Raw genomic sequence first — 19,123 nt, 5'->3', positions numbered from 1 at the left:
GATTACATTTGCTTCTGCCAGGTCCCTGGAGACACTATCTACTTGAGACTTTTTTTTTGGTGGGGGCGGGGGGGGGGTTTCACTTTTTTGCCCAGGCTGGAGTGTAGTGGCACGATCTTGGCTCGCTGCAACCTCTGCCTCCCAGGTTCAAGTGATTCTCCTGCCTCAGCCTCCGGAGTAGCTGGGATTACAGGCACATACCACCAGGGAGGCTGAGGCACAACAATCACTTGAACCTGGGAGGTGGAGGTTGCAGTAAGCCAAGATTGCACCACTGCACTCTAGCCTGGGTGACAGAGCAGACTCTGTTTCAAGGGGGGGGGAAAAACACACACACAAAAAGGCCACAAAAAAACAATAAAAAGATGAGTAAAGAGAATGTTTATGAAGTGGCTCCTACATAATGTCCCAGCCCTGGGAGTCATGAACAGACTCCATGGTCTTCATTGACCCCTCTTCTTCGGTATCAGAATCCCTGGTTTAAGGCAAGGATGAGAAAAGAACACAAGGACACAATGAACCAGATCCAAGCTGAGGCTGTGTGGCATGACAGAAGGCTGAACTATTCTTCTTGTGTAGCCCTAGGGATAGTCCAAGAGCCCTCTAGTCTTCTCTGAGGCGATGAGATTCAAGGGCAGCTATGATCCTTGCCCTTGAATGGAAACCAGCCGTGGCCAAATCTGTCCTCACAGATTCATGTCTCCCTGGGGCAGTGGCAGAGCAGAGGATAGTTCCTTCTTACTCTTTGCTCAAAGGGAGATGCCTCCTGTCCTTGCCTGCATTTCGTCGCCTCTTTCGACTCAAGAAGTTCTCCAATTTCTTGCTGCGTTTCAGCTCCTTGAACTTCTCAGCTAGTGCCAACTGGCGCTGCTCAGCTAAATGACAGGCAGAATGAAAGGTGGTGAGCAAACAAGGAAGCCCCTATTCTTTCCCAAACCAGGTCAGTAACTCCAAGCCATTATGCTGGGATACATGAGTTCTTTAAAGCTCACTGGTGCCCCTTTATCTTTTTTTGAGACGGAGTCCTGCTCTGTCACCCAGGCTGGAGTGCAGTGACACAATCTCGGCTCACTGCAAGCTCCGTCTTCTGGGTTCAAGTGATTCTCCTGCCTCAGCCTCCGGAGTAGCTGGGATTACAGGCATGCACTACCACATCCGGCTAATTTTTTTGCATTTTTAGTAGACACAGAGTTACGCCATGTTGGCCAGGCTGGTCTTGAACTCCTGACCTTAGGTGATCCGCCCTCCTTGGCCTCCCAAAGTGCTGGGATTACAGGCGTGAGCCACTGTGCCTGGCCAACAGGTGACTTTTTTTTTTTTTTGAGACGCAGTCTTGCTCTGTTGCCCAGGCTAGAGTGCTGTGGCACGATTTCAGCTCACTGCAACCTCCGCCTCCCAGGTTCAAGTGATCTCCGGCCTCAGCCTCCTGAGTAGCTAGGATTACAGACGCACGGCACCACACCTAGCTAGTTTTTGTATTTTTAGTAGAGACGGGGTTTCACCATGTTTGCCAGGCTGGTCTTGAACTCCTGACCTTGTGATCCGCCCTCCTCGGCCTCCCAAAGTGCTGGGATTACAGGCGTGAGGCACTGCGCCTGGCCCAACTGGTGACTTTTATTTATTTATTATTTATTATTATTATTATTTTTTGAGACAGAGTCTCACTCTGTTGCCCAGGCTGGAGTGCAGTAGTGCGATCTCGGCTCACTGCAAGCTCCACCTCCCGGGTTCACGCCATTCTCCTGCCTCAGCCTGCCGAGTAGCTGGGACTACAGGCACCCGCCACCATACCTGGCTAATTTTTTGTATTTTTTAGTAGAGACAGGGTTTCACCATGTTAGCCAGGATGGTCTCAATCTCCTGACCTCGTGATCTGCCCACCTCGGCCTCCCAAAGTGCTGGGATCACAGGCGTGAGTCACTGCGCCCGGCTGACTTTTATTTTTATTATTATTATTATTATTTTTTTGTGAGACGGAGTCTCGCCCTGTTGCCCAGGCTGGAGTACAATGGTGCAATCTAGGCTCTGCAACTTCCGCCTCCCAGGCTCAAGTGATTCTCCTGCCTCAGCCTCCTGAGTAGCTGGATTATAGGTGCGCGCCACCACGCCCAGCTAATTTTTTTGTATCTTTAGTAGAGATGGGGTTTCACCATGTTGGCCCCCAGGCTGGTCTCAAACTCCTGACCTCGTGAGCCACTCACATTGGCCTCCCAAAGTGCTGGGATTATAGGTGTGAGCCACTGTGCCCAGCCCAACTGATGACTTTTTATATGATCTCAGTCCTACTCAATTCAACCAACTATGAATACCTATGTGCCTGGCCCGTGTGTGTGTGTGTGTGTGTGCAGTATAGACCAAGAGATAACACTGACTCTGTGTGTGTGTGTCTGGTGTAGACCAAGAGATAAAACTGATTGTGTGTGTGTAAACCAAAAGATAAAACTGTGTGTGTGTGTGTGAGCGCGCGCGCATGTAGTGTAGACTGAGAGATAAAATTCACTGTGTGGGGGGGGGGGTGGGGAAGTGGGGAGTGTAGACCAAGAGATAAAGGTGACAATCCCTGCCATGATCTAATTAGGGATACAAGACGGGTTACAAACAACTCCCTACTATTTCTACTTTCCTCCAAGTTACCATGGGATCCAGCCTTCATGCCTTCCTTAAAGGGGCTCAGGGACACCCCAACACAGGACTCTACCACCATGGGCCCCGCACCCCTGTCCCTGTTAGCAACAGTTGTGCCCAACTCACATTTCTTCAGGAAGTATGGCCGATGGCCCTGCTGGGCCTGAGCCCGACGTTCTTGCTTCAGGGCCAGGTGCAGCTCCTGCTGTTGCTTTCGCTCCTGCTGTGCCATTTCTTGCTGCTCCTAAGGAGCAAAGATGAGATGTGTGAATAGAAGGGACTGTGAATATCTCCCCACCTTTAATTGCTTTCATTACCCGCCACAATTATTACCCACTCACCATTCGCTGAAGCAGTTGCTGCAGTTTCTCATGCTCCTTTCCTGAACGGTGCTTCTTCAACTGTTTTTTCACAAGCTCCACATTGGAAAATGAATATCATGGTTAGCATTCTGCAAATGTTAGCTGAAATTTTAGGTAAAGCATTATCCTAAGAAGTTCACATATATGTGTGTGTGCATATATATATAAAAATACATGTATATATACACACACATATTTTTTTCTTTTTTGAGACGGAGTCTTGCTTTGTCACCAGGCTGGAGTGCAATGGTGCGATCTCGGCTCACTGCAACCTCCGCCTCCTGGGTTCAAGCAATTCCCCTGCCTCAGCCTCTCGAGCAGCTAGGACTACAGGTGCATGCCACCACGCCCAGATAATTTTTTTTTTGTATTTTAGTAGAGATTAAATATCACCTTGTTGGCCAGGATAGTCTCGATCTCCTCCTTTTGTATTTTAGTAGAGACTACTTTCACCATGTTGGCCAGGATGGTCTCAATCTCCTGACCTCGTGATTCGCCTGCCTCAGCCTCCCAAAGTGCTGGGATTACAGGCATGAGCCACCGCACCCGGCCAGAAGTTCACATATATTAACCTGATAACACCAAGACAGTAACTATTTGTCTGTCTGTTTCTTTGTTTGTTTGGAGACAGTCTTGCCCTGTCACCCAGGTTGGAGTGCAGTGGCATGATCTTGCCTCATTGCAACCTCTGTCTCCAGGGCACAAGCAATTCTCATGCCTCAGCCTCTCGAGTAGCTGGGACTATAGGCAACACCACACTTGGCTAATTTTTGTATTTTTACTAGAGACGGGGTTTCACCATGTTGGCCAGGCTGGTCTTGAACTGCTGGCCTCAAATGATCTGCTCACCTCAGTCTCCCCAAGTGCTGGGATTACTTACAGGCTGAGCCACCACACCTGGCCTCCGAGATAGTAATTATTTTATTTTTTATGATTAGAAAACTAAAGCATAGAGAGATTAAGTAACATGTCAATAGTCACACAGCTAGTAAACTTATGAATATGAACTGAATTGGAGAAAGTTAAATCTGCCCACCACTATACTTCCCGCTCCCCCTGCCCAACTGTCTAACCCGTGCCCTCGTTTTCCACCCCACAAAATTCCCCAGAAACCAGTCTCAAGCTGTGTACCTCTTTCTCTTTTGCTCGGATGTCATTCAAGAATTGATATGTTTTGTCAAACACCTCAGGATTATATTCCCCTGACAGATCATCAAAGCGAGGGTCCCGGGCTACCTTTGGAGAGAACAGAGAGAATATAATACACAACTGTTCAATCTCCTTTCACTGAGAAAAAGTGCTTCCTGTCTCTTCCTCACCTTTCTTTTTTTTTGTTGTTTTTTGAGATGCTGTTGCCCAGGCTGGAGTGCAGTGGCGCGATCTCAGCTCACTGCAAGCTCTGCCTCCTGTGTTCACGCCATTCTCCTGCCTCAGCCTCCCAACTAGCAGCGACTACAGGCACCCGCCACCACGCCCGGCTAGGTTTTTTGTATTTTTAGTAGAGACAAGGGTTTCACCGTGTTAGCTAGGATGGTCTTGATCTCCTGACCTCATGATCTGCCCAGCTCAGCCTCCCAAAGTGCTGGGATTACAGGCATAAACCAACGCGCCCGGCCTCTTTTTTTCTTATTTTTATTTTTGAGACAGAGTCTCACTCTGTCCCCCAGGGTTTAGGGCAGTGGCATGATCCTGGCTCACTGCAACCTCCACCTCCCAGGTTCAAGCGATTCTTGTGCCTCAACTTTCCAAGCAGCTGAGACTACAGGCGCACACCATCATGCCCAGCTAATTTTTGTATTTTTAGTAGAGACGGGGTTTGACCATGTTGGTCATGCTGGTCTTGGAACTCCTGACCTTGTGATCTGCCCACCTTGGCCTCCCAAAGTGCTGGGATTACAGGCATGAGCCACCGTGCCTGGCCTTCTTCCTTACCTTTTTACTGATGGGAACAACCTGACGTAAAAATGGTACTCGGATCTTGGCTGACATTTCCAGAGGCCTATGGAGAAATTAAAGGCCAAGTCAAAAGGACTCCAGTGTTGGTCAAAGGCTTCCCACTTGTCACCCAAGACAACATACACCTATTCAAGGTCCCAGTTATCTTCCAACTTCTAGGGCAAGCCTTGCTTACCTGTGCTTATCTGCAACACATGCATTTTGGATAGGTGGTCTAGAACCTTGTTTCTTAGGGCTGTTTCCAGCTACCAATTGTTTGTACGTCTTAGTCCCCACTTGGCTCTGCAATTCCAACAGTTCCTCAAATGACATGTTAGATGTGCCTGTGGAAGTGGGGAGGGACATACAACTCAGCTCAGCATGTCTCACTGCAGAAAAGACATCTTCCCATCCCCATTCCTTAGCTAGCTAATCCTTTCTAATACCCCATCAGACCAATCATTATTACAAGTCCTAGGCAGTAGAGGCTGTAATAGTGTTAAACTGACACCTAACTCTCCAACTTTTTCAGCAACTTGGGGCCTCATCTTGCTAAGGAAGGTGTGTATGTAAGGTCAAAGGTGGACCAACCATAGTCCCTTCTTTTTCCACTCTCTTTTACTCATTCACGGGTTTCTCCAGAAGAGCCTCTGCCTCCCTTGCTCAGTTACCATTGCCAGTGTCCTAGTCCATACGCTCAGCATCTCTCACCTCAATCAGTGCTCTAGCCTCCTAGTCTCCCAACCCGCCAGTCTTACTCCTCTCAAAGCTATGCGCCCCAATTCAGCCTGAGAGAGGCATTGAAAATAAAATCAGATCTTATCACTCCCACACATAAACTTCAGATCATGTTACTCCTATAGGCAAAAGTCCCCAATGGCTTCCATTTTGCTCACAGTAAAAGCCATGTGCCTTAATAATGGCCTGGAAGCCCCCAAGTGACCTGGCCCCTGTCATGTCTCTAAATTCATCTACTCATCTCCTCACTCCTCTCAACGTGTCTCCTAGCAGTGTGTTCCCACCTCAGTTCCTCTGCACATGTTGCTCTGCTTGGTATACTTCCCCCAGAAGCTGTACATAGGTACAGCTCCTCCCTCAGCTCCTTCAAGCCTTTATTCAAATCACCTTCCCAAAGAGGTCTTCTCTTAGTTAGTTAAAACTGCAACCCCTCGCCCAGGTGCGGTGGCTCACGCCTGTAATCCCCGCACTCTGGGAGGCCAAGGCGGATCAATCACCTGAGGTCAGGAGTTCAAGACCAGCCTGGCCAACATGGTGAAACCCCGTCTCTATAAAAATACAAAAATTAGGCCGGGCGCGGTGGCTCAAGCCTGTAATCCCAGCACTTTGGGAGGCCGAGGCGGGTGGATCACGAGGTCAGGAGATCGAGACCATCCTGGCTAACATGGTGAAACCCCGTCTCTACTAAAAATACAAAAAACTAGCCGGGCGTGGTGGCGGGCGCCTGTAGTCCCAGCTACTCGGAGGCTGAGGCAGGAGAATGGCGTGAACCTGGGAGGCGGAGCTTGCAGTGAGCCGAGATCGCGCCACTGCACTCCAGCCTGGGTGACACAGCGCGAGACTCCGTCTCAAAAAAAAAAAAAAAAAAAAATACAAAAATTAGCCGGGCATGATGGCAGGTGCCTATAATCCCAGCTACTTGGGAGGCTGAGGCAGAAGAGCTTGAACCTGGGAGGTGGAGGGTACAGTGAGCCAATATCATGTCACTGCACTCCAGTCTGGGCAACAGAGTGAGACTCTATCTTGGAAAAAAAAAATTGCAACCTCTCCTCAGCTTTATTTTTTCTCCATATCCTCTATCACCTTAAAAAAATTGAGCTATAATTCATATTCCACAAAATCTAGTTCTTTAAAGTCTACAATTCAGTGTTTTATTGCCTTTTAATGTAATAATTTATTTGTCTGCCTCAAATGTTATTTATTTATTTTGAGCCGGAGTCTCACTCTGTCACCAGGCTGGAGTGCAGTGGCGCTATCTCAACTCACTGCAACCTCCAACTCCCAGGTTCAAGCGATTCTTCTGCCTCAACCTCCTGAGTAGCTGGGACTAAGGTGCACCACAAAGCCCAGCTGATTATTGTATTTTTAATAGAGACAGGTTTCACCATGTTGGCCCAGATGGTCTCGGTCTTCTGACCTTTTGATCCACCCACCTCGGCCTCCCACAGTGCTGGGATTACAGGCATGAGCCACGCCCAGACTTAAATTTTATTTATTTTGAAAAAAGGTCTTGCTCTGTTGCCCAGGCTGAAGTGCAGCGGCCTAATCATTGCTCATTGCAGCCTCGACCTCCTGGGCTCAAACTATTCTCATGCCTTAGCCTCCTCAGTGGCTAGGAATACAGACGTGGGCCACCACCCTGGCTACATTTTTAAATTTTTAGTAGCCCAGGCTGGTCTTGAACTCCTGGGCTCAAGCGATGCTCTTGCTTCAGTCTCCCCTGGTGCTGGGATTACAGGTGTGATCGTCCACCACACCCGGCCAGGACAGGAGTGTTTGACTACTTCATTCACAACTGTATCTCCAGCAGCTAGAACTGTGCCTTAACAAAAAGCCTGCAGCATTTGCTGGGCACAGTAGCTCATGCCTGTAATCCTTGGGAGGCTGAGGGGGGTGGATCACTTGATCCGGGGAATTGGAGACCAGCCCTAGCACCTGGTAACATGGTGAGACCTTGTCTCTACATTAAATAAATAAATAAAACCATCCATCCAGGCGTGGTGACGCGCCTGTAGTCCCAGCTACTCGGGAGGCTGAGGTAGGAGGATCTCTTGGGCCCGGGAGTTCGAGGCCGCAGTGAGCCGTCATGGTGCAACTACACTCCAGCCTGGGCGACAGGGCAACACTTTGTCGCAAAAAAATAAAAAATATAAAAAATTTAAAAAACAAAGTCTACGGAATCTGCTGAATTCTGACCTACTAAGCCTTCAGCTGCCATCCATGCCTTTTCCTGCCTCCATACTATTGCACATAACGTTCCCCATTGCCGAAAACTCTCATCCTGCCGTGAAGAAACTTCTCAGGATGTCCTAATCCCGGAAGCAATTCCTCTCACCCCCACTTTCCATTGCACCAGGGGCGCCCCTAGCGTAGCGTCGGCCTCTCAGAGAACTTGGCAGTCTTACTGGCACGGTCTCCGCAGGCTCGGGGCCCCGCCTGGGAATCCCCTTCTCCTCCCCAGCCCGCCCCGCCCCGTGCCCTCACCCCTCAATAGGTCGCGGGCCGCGGCCCCAGGCTCCAGGCCCTCGCCGTCCTCCTCGCGGTCCCGGGCCCCGCGGGGACGTCGAGCCCCGCCGCCGGCCCCGGCGCGGCGGTTAGCTCCCGGCATCAGCGTGCAGTAGCGCTCGGAAGACAAAAGGCGCCGCTTCCGCCCACGGCAGCCTCCGCCCTCCCCCGCCCCGCCTCTTCCGGCGTTCCCAGTGACGACTGGGCAGAAAATAGACTGCGCGGCCGGCGGCCAGGGAGCCGGCCCAAAGGATAGCCTACTCTGGAGAGATTGTTGCAACCTTCTGCCCGAGTCGCAGGGCGCTGGGTTCCACGCCCGAGAAGCTTGGGCCAGGCCTTGGTGGCATTTGGTTTCCTAATACCCTTGGCTGAGAAGCCAGAACCTCAGGGTGCTTGTCCTCAATACCCTGCCCCCACTGCAAATTCCAGCCCTCTCCACCGTATTCCACAAAAACACACGACACGTTTGGAGGTTTTAATTAATTTTTATAAAATCTGAGCTGGCTGAGCTTCAGGGTACAGCGACAGCTCAAGGAAGGATGGGATTATCTGCTGGTCCCCGCCTCCCCAAGACGGGGAGAAGGAGGTCTCATGCCAACAGCTGCAACTCCTTTCAGCTCCCAGTCAAGGCTCAAGGCTCAAGCAGGGGGACGGGATAGGCAAAGGGGGAGGGGGAAGCTCCTGAGGCTCAGACACTGCTTGCTTCTCCCTTCTCCCCATTCCCTTCCCTTCCCAACAGAACCTGGCTGGCCCTGGGCAGAGCTGAGGCCCAGGAGCAGCTGAAAGGAGGTGGATGGGGACAGAGCACCAAGGGGAAGGGGCCCTCGGCCCAAGGGGGGAGGAACCTGGCCCCCACCCCGCTACAGCTCCCCACTGAATTCACAGCACAGAGAACACCTCTTGCCCAACAACTCCACATGGAGGTATACCAAGTCCAGGGGTCAAAGGCGCAGGTGGGTGACAGATGGGCAGGGGCAGTGAAGGTGACAGCAGGCTCAGGAGGGGAGGTGGCAGAAACTTCCTCCTACCCATGGGAGGAGACGATGGGGCGACTTATATTGCTGTTGGTGGTCATGGCATTCAGCTCCCACCTGGAAGGCCAACAATAACAGACAGAAAGAAGAGGGGCCCTCAGCCCAAGCCCAGGGATGCTTGAACCAAGCTATAAACACACCAGTCCCTCCAACTTCCTAAAGCTCAACCACCCACAGCCACCTCTTACTTAACAGCCCTATTAGGTTTAACAATCAGAACCCACCCACCACCAAATCCAACACCACCCACTCCTCTACCTCCAAGCTCATATGGATTTCCGGTTTATGTTTATATATATATATGTATATTCTAGCGTCCAGGCACCTGAGATCTGTGTAAACATGTCAGTCAACATCCCAACCTGCCTTTCCTGCTTTGCTTAGAGCCAACCAGACAGCCCCTCCACCTTACTCTCACCAGGAATGCCTCACCCCCACCAGGAATACCCATTTTTGCTCTCAACTCCCATCCTTTTAAGGCTCTGACTCAGCACTCCTATCCTTCCTGAGGCCTTCCCCACCCATTAGACCATGTTATTATTATTATTTATTTTATTTTTTTTGAGAGTCTCATTTTGTCACCCAGGCTGGAGTACAGTGGTGCAGTGGCACAATCTCGACTCACTGCAACCCCCGCCTCCCGGGTTCAAGCAATTCTCTTGCCTCAACCTCCCAAGTAGGTGGGACTACTGGTGGCTGCCACCACACCCAGCTAATTTTTGTATTTTTAGTAGAGACAGGGCTTCACCATGTTGGCCAGGCTGGTCTCGAACTCCTGACCTCAAGTGATTCGCCCACCTCAACCTCCCAAAGTGATGGGATTACAGGTGTGAGGCCCGATGCCCAGCCAGCAAGAGTTAAACTGAACTGGCCGGGCGCGGTGGCTCAAGCCTGTAATCCCAGCACTTTGGGAGGCCGAGATGGGCGGATTACAAGGTCAGGAGATCGAGACCATCCTGGCTAACCCCGTGAAACCCTGTCTCTACTAAAAAATACAAAAAACTAGCCAGGCGAGGTGGTGGGCGCCTGTAGTCCCAGCTACTCGGGAGGCTGAGGCAGGAGAATGGCGTAAACCCGGGAGGCGGAGCTTGCAGTGAGCTGAGATCTGGCCACTGCACTCCAGCCTGGGCGACAGAGCAGAGCGAGACTCTGTCTCAAAAAAAAAAAAGAGTTAAACTGAACTGATACAAAGAGAGGAAGTATCTCAGAATGACCCAGACAGGAAAAATTATATACAAAGTAACATCTGGTAGTTAATTTGAACCTGAAAAATTATACATAAAGTAACATCTGGTGGTTAATTGGAACCTAAGAATTAAATTCAAAGGGAAGCAGCCAGATCTTCTGGAACCAATGTGATCCAGAGGCTCCTAAACTTGTCTTTACTTTGCAGCTAGGTTCTAAGATTTAATCAGTTCTCAGCATGTTCACAAAAATAACTGTATAAGCTTAGGTCTCAGAAAGTGACGCTGCTGAGCTGGATTTTTTTTTCATATAATTTATTCTGCTGACAGTTTTATATGATGGCTGTCAATTCACCTCCTTCCATCTCATTTCGCACAAGTACATTACATCTCCAGCAGAACAATAACGTCTGTCTCCTCCATACTGAGACCAAGCTAATCAGGTCACACCTGTGCTGCTCACTCACGCTCACCCAATCCCTCCCTTCCAACCACTCACTGTACCTGATGTCATGAGGCAAACAGGACTGGTCTAGGTTATATTGAATCACGGCCAGTTTGCACAGAGTCTTCAGACTAGGGCCTTTAAGGGAGAAGTTATGGAAAAGAGATGGTCAAAGGTGAGGAAAGGGTCCAGTCCTGGATATCACCACCCAAAGACAGGGACCTTGATGGCAGGAGCAATTCAGGAATAAGTAACTATACTTACTAAAGTCCAAAATGTGTAAGTCAGAATGATCTATGAGGTCAAATTCATCTCCCAGGCCTTCCTCAGGAGATGGACTGTCAGGATCAAAAGAGAGATGAAAGTAGGACAAAAACTACCCATGAGACCCCCTTTTCAAATACCTCCCACTCTCCCATTGGTCACTTCCCTGAGCCCTTCCCTCTCTCTTTCTAACCTGGTACCCCCAAAGAGGACAATCTTGTCACCAACAATACAGCAGCACTGGCGCCGGCGGGGACATGGCCCCTTCCCCTTCGGTTCAATCTTTTTCCAGGTAAAGGACACTGAAGAGAAATTTATATGGAAGTTCAATACCTGCCTAGTCCAGATATCTTCCCCACCCCCATCCCTCACCTCCTCAGGATATTTTCTTTTCCTCCCACCTCAATTGCTCCTTGTTCCTGCCCTAAACGCAGTGCTCTTTACCAGGATTAAACTTCCAGAGGTCATGGAAGTGCCGGTTCAGCCTTGCATTATAGCCACCAAAGATGTACAGCTCCCCATTGTAGCCAACTGGAAGGAGAGAGAAAACATCAAGAGTGTGAAGAGGGCAGGAAGGGAACTCCACATGGAAGTAACAAACACTCACAGGCCGAGTGGCTCCGGCGCCCCTCAGGCAGCACTGGAGTCGGGGGACAGTCCAGCCAAGCCTCAGTTCTGGTGTCAAAGACTCGAATGCGGTTGCAGTAAATCTCATTGTTGGAATGGAATGGCCCAAAGCGGTCGGCACGGCCCCCAAAGACGTACATGTGACTTCCCAGCATTGTGGCTGAGTGGAAGTCCCTCCAGCGTGCAGGGTTGCCCTGGGCAGAGGCAGAGAGATGGTGGAGGGGTCAGAACAAAGGCTGGAAGAGGATCTGCTCTGACTGAGCTTCCTATCATTTCTTCAACGGAGGGTGGGGATTTGGGAGAAAAAAGAAAGAGCAGACCTTTGTACAGATAAGAGTCCATGTCATGGTACTGGTATCTAGCTTGTGAATGTCATTGGAAAAGCAGTCCGCCTGAGTAGGAAGAGAAAAGGAGGAAGAAAAGAGGGAGCCAACAGTCACTCTCTGACCCTCCATCCCTCCCCTCAAAACCTGCAAACAAGCCAAAGCCTCCCATTTCACCATCCAAAATTGCCCTTCCCCTCTTTCTCAGTCCCACCCTAAACCTCTTAGTTTATTCCCAGACCTACCTGCTGCTCGTAGCCCCCGAAAATGTACATGATCTTGCCTAGGACACAGGCCGAATGTCCATCCCGGGCCCCAGGAACTGTCCCTGACACTCGGGGTGTGAACCACTTGTGAGTATCTGAAGGAGATGAGAAAATGGCTCAACTAAGCACCCTCTACAACACTCCCTCCTGAGCTCTGGGGTACTCTACTCCCCAAGACCCCCAACCCAAACCTTTCTCAGGCAACTGAGGCAACATCTAGAAGGACATAGCCTCTCTGAGATCCATACTCACTGACGTCAAAGGCATACAGCACATTGCAGGCCCCTTCGGTGTCATTCCGCCCGCCCCAAAGGAGGACCGTGTCGTCAATGAGGACGGTTGAGTGTCCATAGCGCATGTAGGGTACGACAGGAGCTTGCCCACGGATGGCAGACTTCACCGGGGGCAGCTTTGTCCAACGCAAGGACACTGTGGACACAGCTCTGCTCAGCCCTGGGAACTTCCCTCCAGGCTGTCCACCTTTCCCAAACCAGATGTTCATCCCCAATCCCCTTGGTCCCAGAGACCACAGCCAAACCTCATCAGCAGCCCGTTTCCCACCCTGATGTGGGGACTCAGGGACAGCCCCAGCACTGGCTTACCTGCATTGAAAATGTGCACATCTATCTGACGCAGCGTCTCATAGTCTTCACCAGAGCAGTAACCCCCGAAGGAGTATACCCGATGCCCGACAGCCACTGCAGCATGGTTCACCCTGCGGGGCCCGCCCTCCAGGTGCACTGTCCACCGTAACATCCCCTGGACCACTGGTTACAGCAACATGCCCCCCCGGCACGGCCTGCTGCCTCTGCTACCTGCACACAAATTGGGGCCACAGGATCCTCAGGCAAGGCTTCTGCCCAGCTCACTGTGACTCTGCCCAGAACCAGCCTTTGCCTCCAAGTGTCACCCTGGTGGCCCTCCCACACTACCCCTCCACAGGGACACTAGTCACAGCTCAGGTGGCTGGCCCTGCCCCAAGGGAGCTGCCGAGGTCAGGGAGCTAGCCCTGGCCCAGTGTTCTCCAACAGTGAAGGGTGGGGCCGCCCCCACTTGATTGCCAGCTCAGAATCTGCTGATTATGGTCACCACCTACTCGTGGAGGCTCCACTCTGTCCCTGGCTTGGCACAAACTTGAAGCCCCTTCCCAAATGGTATATTCTCTTGTCTCTGCTCTGCTTACTGCCACCTCTCTAAGAATCTGTGTTCTTTAAGGTGGGGAAAGGGATCTCAAAATACTCACAGCTATTAATAGCCCAGCCAGCCTCAGACAGTCCATCGAAAGCTGGCATGAGTGCCTCAAAGCAGAAAAGCTTTCAGGCTTTTAGAGTAGAACAATCCCCCTACCCAAGATAGGGCGGGACTGATCCAGGAAGGGACCTCCATGTTACCTTGGTTGGTTTGCCCCTCACAGGGAGCTCTTGTCAAGCTGAGTTGTTGTCATTGGGGTCACCCAGGGCCCCCCACAGGCACAAGGAGTTCCTTTGACAGCTGTGCCTGGTATGCTGCCAGGACTTAAGCCAGAAAGGTATGTGTATGCTTAGGCTTGGGGGATGGGGATAGAGGGAAGGGTTTTCTCCTCCTGCCACTTCCCCATCCCTGCTACTGTGGTAGAGAACAAGCCATTTCCAGTAGAAAAGAGGGAACAAGGTCTTCCACAACTTGGGCTCCTGAAAGGCGGATAGAGGTGGGAGTGTGCAATGGAAAGGGGAAGGGGCTGGGCACGGTGGCTCACGCCTGTAATCCCAGCACCTTGAGAGGCTGAGGCAGGTGGATCACGAGGTCAAGAGATGGAGACCATCCTGGCCAACATGGTGAAACCCGGCTCTACTAAAAATACAAAAATTAGTTGGGCATGGTGGCGTGCGCCTGTAGTCCCAGCTACTCAGGAGGCTGAGGCAGAATTGCTTGAACTTGGGAGGTGAAGGTTGGAGTGAGCCCAGATCGCACCACTGCACTCCAGCCTGGTGACAGAGCGAGATTCTGTCTCAAAAAAAGAAAAAAAAAGAAAAAAGGGAAGGGAGGCAAAAAATGCCCTTGGGCAGGACAAGAGAAAGATCGAGCATGAGAGGTCATGGTCTTTTTTTTTTTTTTGTTTTTTTTTGGGAGGAGTTGTCACTCTTGTCCCCAGGCTGGAGTGCAATGGTGCAATCTTGACTCACTGCAACCTCCACCTCCTGAGTTCAAGGGATTCTCCTGCCTCAGTCTCCTGAGTAGCTGGGATTACAGGTGACTGCCACCACACCCGGCTAATTTTTGTATTTTTAGTAGAGACAGGGTTTCATCATGTTGGCCAGGCTGGTCTCAAACTCCTGACCTCAGGTGATCCGCCCGCCTTGGTCTTCCAAACTGCTGGGATTACAGGCGTGAGCCACCGCACCCAGCCGGTCACGGTCTCTTAAACACAACCAGTCAACCTAGTGGCAGGTACACCTGGGTACATCTGAGGTTTTTTTCAGGCAAATCCTTGCAAGTGACAATGCTTTTGCTGGCAGGCATCTCCTGAGTTTGGGTGGATCATCATCTGCTCCCTGTTTAAGAAGCCCTGGCAGAGCACAGGGCCAGGCAAAACCTCAGGCACAAAAACAGCTCTAATAAGGGAGGCCCCTTGCAGGAAAGAGACATGGCTTTCAGCTGGCTTGCTAGTCCCACCCACCCAACCTCCCCCAACTCCACACCCCAAGCTTTAAATAGCCATGGGGCCCATCCTGAAATAGCCCCAGCAGGAAGCTACTCTCACTTCATTACTCCCGGTCTCCAAAATATCTTGGGTCTGGGCTTGTGGAAATTGTTAGGAGGTCGATGGGCTTAAGAATGGAAGTCTTCCATCCTTCCTTATATCCCCTATTCTTCCCTTCAGATATGTCAAGGTAAAGTAAAATATGCACAGGAGAAGAGGTAAGCAATTCCAGCCAAAGGTGGAGAAAAAATTTTTAGTTTCTCTGCCATAAGAACAACTCAAATTCAAGGAGAACAAGCCCCCAGGCTCTCAGGGGCTCCTCTTATCCCTGGGTCTCCCCAATCCTCCATCACCACCAAGCATTTTCAAGCTTCTTCTATTCCCTTAATGTATCTACCCGCCTGGTCTCTTGCATTTTTTATTCCCCATTTCTCGCCCTTCTCGATCTCGTGAGAGCTTTGCAGTTTTCTCATTTTTCCTTCTCCTACCATTCCAAGCTCCACCCAACAGCCCTCCATTTTCCCACCTCCACTAAGGAAAGAAAAATTAACATGCCCTGACCACGGATATCCCTCCCTGCATATGACTCTATCCCTGTCTTCTTCCAGACATTCCGGCCTCCTCTAGCCCACCACGCCAGTCACCCCCCCCCTTCCACTATGCTCAGCTTCCCTGTTTTCATAGCCCAGTCTTCCTTCCCATTTCCTTCATTGCTTCCTCCAGACACCAAGTCTCTCCTACCCATCTCCTGGCCATCCTCCCCTAGATCCGCTTTCCCCATTAACACTCTCCTTTCCCATCATCCCCCTAGCTCCCTCCCCACCCCCACCTCATCACTCTCAGGCCCCTCCCCCGCCACTCCAGCTCTAGACAGCGCGTCCTCAGCCCCCTAATTCTTCCTTGCCCTTCCACCCATCCCAGGCTACCTGCCAGGCCGAGCCGGGGCGGGGCCGCGGGTCCTCGCGCTGCCTGCAGCCTAGAACCCGTTGCGCGCCAACCGACGCCTTGGTCCCCAACGAGATAAACACAGCCAAGCTCGATTCTTCCGGCGGGCAGCTGTGCGCGCACGTGCAGTCGTAGCTAAGTCCCCGAGGCATTCCGGGACTTGTAGTCCACACGTTTCCTGAGAGACGAGAGGGCTGAGGAGTGGGCAGGGGCGCAGGAGAGATTCTGCGCATGTGCAAATATATGTCAAGACCGAGGAGGCCACTGGGTAATGCAGTCCTTTGTTTTCTGGGCTGGGCATGACGGAGGCGGGGCAAGGCGGGGGACTCCTCGTCCTCGCCAGTGTCAATCATAGGCATGGGGCGGGGCTGGAGGACTAGGCACCTCTGCACGTCCTGCCCCGCCGGAAGTGGAGGCCACGGGCTCTGAGCGGGTGAGGCGCGCGGAAACACCGGCGACGGGATTCGGATGGGGGCGGGTGGGGGACGCCGCAGCTGGGGCCATTTGAGGGGAGCCCATGGGTCCTGAAGGGCATCTGTCAGGCGGTACAGAGGGGGACTTCTAGGAGAGGGGAGAAGGGGGCGGGTACGCCCTGTTTAGGGGACTCTGATGACCCAGAGTTCCCAAGGCGCGGGGGAGGCGTGGCGGGGGAGCCGGGATTCTGGAAGGGGTGTCTTTTAGGAGGTGGCAGGGCCTCCGGTTGGGCGTTTAATTAGGAAGTGGCGGAGCAAGGCGGATGGGGCCTGGTTCAAGATAAGAGCCCCGACTAAGGGGGAGGAATGAGAGGCTGGAAGCGGGGCGGAGGGGTGGAGGATGCAGGAGCCTCGGGGAGGAGCTGGTTATTTTGCACACAGGAGACCACAAAGAGATGATGAGAGGATGAACATGGGCCTGGTTTCATCCAATCCCTGTCCTACCGCCTCCCTGTTCTTGCAGCCCCTGGCCGGATGGCAACAGTAGTTCTAGGGGGAGACACCATGGGCCCTGAGCGTATCTTCCCCAATCAGACTGAGGAACTGGGACCACATCAGGGCCCTTCAGAAGGCACTGGGGATTGGAGCAGTGAGGAGCCTGAGGAAGAGCAGGAGGAAACGGGGTCGGGCCCAGCTGGCTACTCCTACCAGCCCCTGAACCAAGATCCTGAACAAGAGGAGGTGGAACTGGCACCAGTGGGGGATGGAGATGTAGTTGCTGACATCCAGGATCGAATCCAGGTAGGGTGGAGGAGGGATGGTTCCTCAACAGGTGAAGCTGGGCTCCCTGAAAGCCTGGACCCAAACAGTCTTCTCTGGCTCTGCAGGCCCTGGGGCTTCATTTGCCAGACCCACCATTAGAGAGTGAAGATGAAGATGAGGAGGGAGCTACAGCGTTGAACAACCACAGCTCTATTCCCATGGACCCAGGTAAAAGATCATTCTTTCATTCTGGAATAATTACTAAGGAAATGAACTGGCATGAGTCAGTAGAAGGAAGTTTAAGAGGAAGACCCTATCCTAAAAATGATAGTTTGTAAACTAAGATTTTGTAGACTTCAGAGTCCAAGTGAAATGCCCTTCTGCTAGCTTTGGGGATGGGCAGGCTTGCCTTGAAGTAACAAGATGGATTTGGTGACCCCACCAGCCCAAGGGCTCTGGGTTGATTCAGGGATTGGGGAGGGGAGCTGGTCCCATTATTTCTATACCTGACTGGCCTCTGGCTCTGATTTCAGAACATGTAGAGCTGGTGAAAAGGACGATGGCTGGAGTAAGCCTGCCTGCGCCAGGGGTTCCTGCCTGGGCTCGGGAGATATCGGATGCCCAGTGGGAAGATGTGGTACAGAAAGCCCTCCAAGCCCGGCAGGCATCCCCTGCTTGGAAGTGACCACAGTGAGAGCTGCCTTATCTTCCTACATTCCAGGCCAGAACCAGCACAGGACTGAACACATCCCTGGTTGTAACATCCATTTCCATCTTCCCCATCTCCCTTTCCACATCAAGGCACATCAGACTTCTCAGAGACCCACTTTATTCAGTTCTGTACACATGGGGACATCGGCCCAAGCCCAACCCACCTTAGCATGTATCACTCTGTGGAGAATAAAGCACCCTATGTACACAGCCAAAAGCCGCACTGCCTGCGCCCCTGGAACCTGGGTCCAGCCCTCCTCAGCCCCTGGCCCCTCCAGGGTACCTACAAGGGACAAGAGAAGGCCTGCCCAGCATAGCACAAACAAGGAAATAAATAGGTGTTGGCAGGAGCCATGCTTGGGGCACCGCTCCCTGCTTCCTTCTTTATAGTTTTGGGAACCAACAGCACAGAAAAGCAGTCAGCCCCAGGTGGTCCCTTCCATGTCTGTGACCCCAGGGCTGCTGCTCACCAAAGATAGGGCATGGGGTAGGGTTTTTGTTCATCCCTCCCCAGCCCCACTTGGTCCATCTGGGCCCTATATTCATCAGTTATTGTCCACAGCCTATACTTTTCTCCTTTTGACCTCCCTTGGTCAGGCATGGGGTAAGAAAAAATAATACAACCCTATCTGCCAGCACACGGCTGCGGCTGGGGGGCCTGTTTGTGCTGCAGGGGGTTGGCTTCCCTCCAGCTACTCCAGGGGCCAATGGGGCTTGACATAACTTTGGTGAGAATAATCTCCGCTGTTCCCTACATGCCTCTGCAGGGGAGAGAGAGGAGGGGAGACACCTGGCGTTCAAATGAGGATGAAGGGAAGAATAGAGGAGCATATGTATTCCTGTGTGTACTTCTCAGAGCAGCCTCAGGTAGCTGTGGGTGAGGAGCAGGTAGGGGACAGGCATCCCCAGGTTGTCTGAGCACTAAGCATCTTAGTGCTCAGCCTGTACTAGCCACAGGGAGGCATGAACACCTTTTGGGGAGAAGAGGGACCACTCTGTGGGTGTCCCTGCTTCAAGTGCCCGCATCCCCCTCCCTGGAGTAGCTAGAGAGGCGCTGCCTTCCCCCAAGTCAGCCAGTAGGGAGCAGAGTGTGGAGGGCCGGGGCAGTGTCCCAGGGCTGAGTGGGCTGTGGCCCTGTGGTAGGAATGTGAGGGGTCAGAGAGCCTCCTGGCTGGCAGTTAGAAACTCTTCCGCCCGCTTGTGCGCCTCCAGTGCCTTGATGGTGTACACGTCCTGGGGCAGCTCCGACTTCCTCCGCAGCAGCACTTTCTCCTTCTTGATGTCTTTTAGCATCTGTGTGTGAA

The 19,123-nt window shown here is 52.0% G+C and overlaps 4 protein-coding genes across 16 annotated transcripts in view; 1 reads left to right on the top strand and 3 right to left on the bottom strand.

Annotated features, from left to right (window-relative positions):
* Positions 1-360: 360 nt before the first annotated feature.
* Positions 361-8,323, bottom strand: RRP36 (ribosomal RNA processing 36). Of its 2 annotated transcripts, none has more exons than XM_025381813.1 (7): positions 8,145-8,323; positions 5,119-5,266; positions 4,920-4,986; positions 4,119-4,223; positions 2,967-3,041; positions 2,752-2,869; positions 361-875 (listed from the first exon to the last, which is right to left on the bottom strand). In XM_025381813.1, the coding sequence occupies exons 1-7, from the start codon at positions 8,266-8,268 to the stop codon at positions 739-741; spliced, it is 774 nt and encodes a 257-aa protein (XP_025237598.1). In that variant the 5' UTR covers positions 8,269-8,323; the 3' UTR covers positions 361-738. The 2 variants fall into 2 exon arrangements, with proteins under 2 accessions (XP_025237598.1, XP_025237599.1); XM_025381814.1 differs by having other exon boundaries at positions 2,967-3,026.
* Positions 8,324-8,630: 307 nt separating this feature from the next.
* KLHDC3 (kelch domain containing 3) lies at positions 8,631-16,206 on the bottom strand. 5 transcript variants are annotated; one of them, XM_025381811.1, is made up of 11 exons: positions 15,915-16,160; positions 12,911-13,123; positions 12,561-12,737; positions 12,288-12,403; positions 12,040-12,111; positions 11,700-11,913; positions 11,537-11,623; positions 11,286-11,394; positions 11,093-11,166; positions 10,888-10,966; positions 8,631-9,256 (listed from the first exon to the last, which is right to left on the bottom strand). In XM_025381811.1, the coding sequence occupies exons 2-11, from the start codon at positions 13,062-13,064 to the stop codon at positions 9,190-9,192; spliced, it is 1,149 nt and encodes a 382-aa protein (XP_025237596.1). In that variant the 5' UTR covers positions 13,065-13,123; positions 15,915-16,160; the 3' UTR covers positions 8,631-9,189. The 5 variants fall into 5 exon arrangements, with proteins under 5 accessions (XP_025237596.1, XP_025237593.1, XP_025237597.1 ...); XM_025381808.1 differs by lacking the exon at positions 8,631-9,256 and having other exon boundaries at positions 10,593-10,966; positions 15,915-16,206; XM_025381812.1 differs by lacking the exon at positions 8,631-9,256 and having other exon boundaries at positions 10,593-10,966; positions 12,557-12,737.
* Positions 13,085-18,036, top strand: MEA1 (male-enhanced antigen 1). Of its 4 annotated transcripts, none has more exons than XM_025381819.1 (4): positions 13,085-13,836; positions 16,870-17,147; positions 17,234-17,336; positions 17,642-18,036. In XM_025381819.1, the coding sequence occupies exons 2-4, from the start codon at positions 16,881-16,883 to the stop codon at positions 17,791-17,793; spliced, it is 522 nt and encodes a 173-aa protein (XP_025237604.1). In that variant the 5' UTR covers positions 13,085-13,836; positions 16,870-16,880; the 3' UTR covers positions 17,794-18,036. The 4 variants fall into 4 exon arrangements, with proteins under 4 accessions (XP_025237604.1, XP_025237601.1, XP_025237603.1 ...); XM_025381816.1 differs by lacking the exon at positions 13,085-13,836 and adding an exon at positions 15,984-16,201; XM_025381818.1 differs by lacking the exon at positions 13,085-13,836 and adding an exon at positions 16,281-16,366.
* The window catches only part of PPP2R5D (protein phosphatase 2 regulatory subunit B'delta), a 28,170-nt gene continuing 26,965 nt past the window's right edge, over positions 17,919-19,123 (bottom strand). For 2 of the 5 annotated variants that reach the window (XM_025381807.1, XM_025381806.1), the window contains one exon: positions 17,920-19,112. In XM_025381807.1, the coding sequence (XP_025237592.1) occupies positions 18,975-19,112 (138 nt within the window). In that variant the 3' untranslated portion in view covers positions 17,920-18,974. Of the gene's footprint in view, positions 19,113-19,123 lie in introns of all 5 variants that reach the window. The other 3 variants (XM_025381804.1, XM_025381803.1, XM_025381802.1) reach the window with 2 other exon arrangements.

This window comes from Theropithecus gelada, chromosome 4 (assembly GCF_003255815.1).
Source record: "Theropithecus gelada isolate Dixy chromosome 4, Tgel_1.0, whole genome shotgun sequence".
Classification (NCBI taxonomy): Eukaryota; Metazoa; Chordata; class Mammalia; order Primates; family Cercopithecidae; genus Theropithecus; species Theropithecus gelada.
Note: the sequence above shows the minus strand (reverse complement) of the source record. Positions and strands in the feature narration are given on the sequence as shown.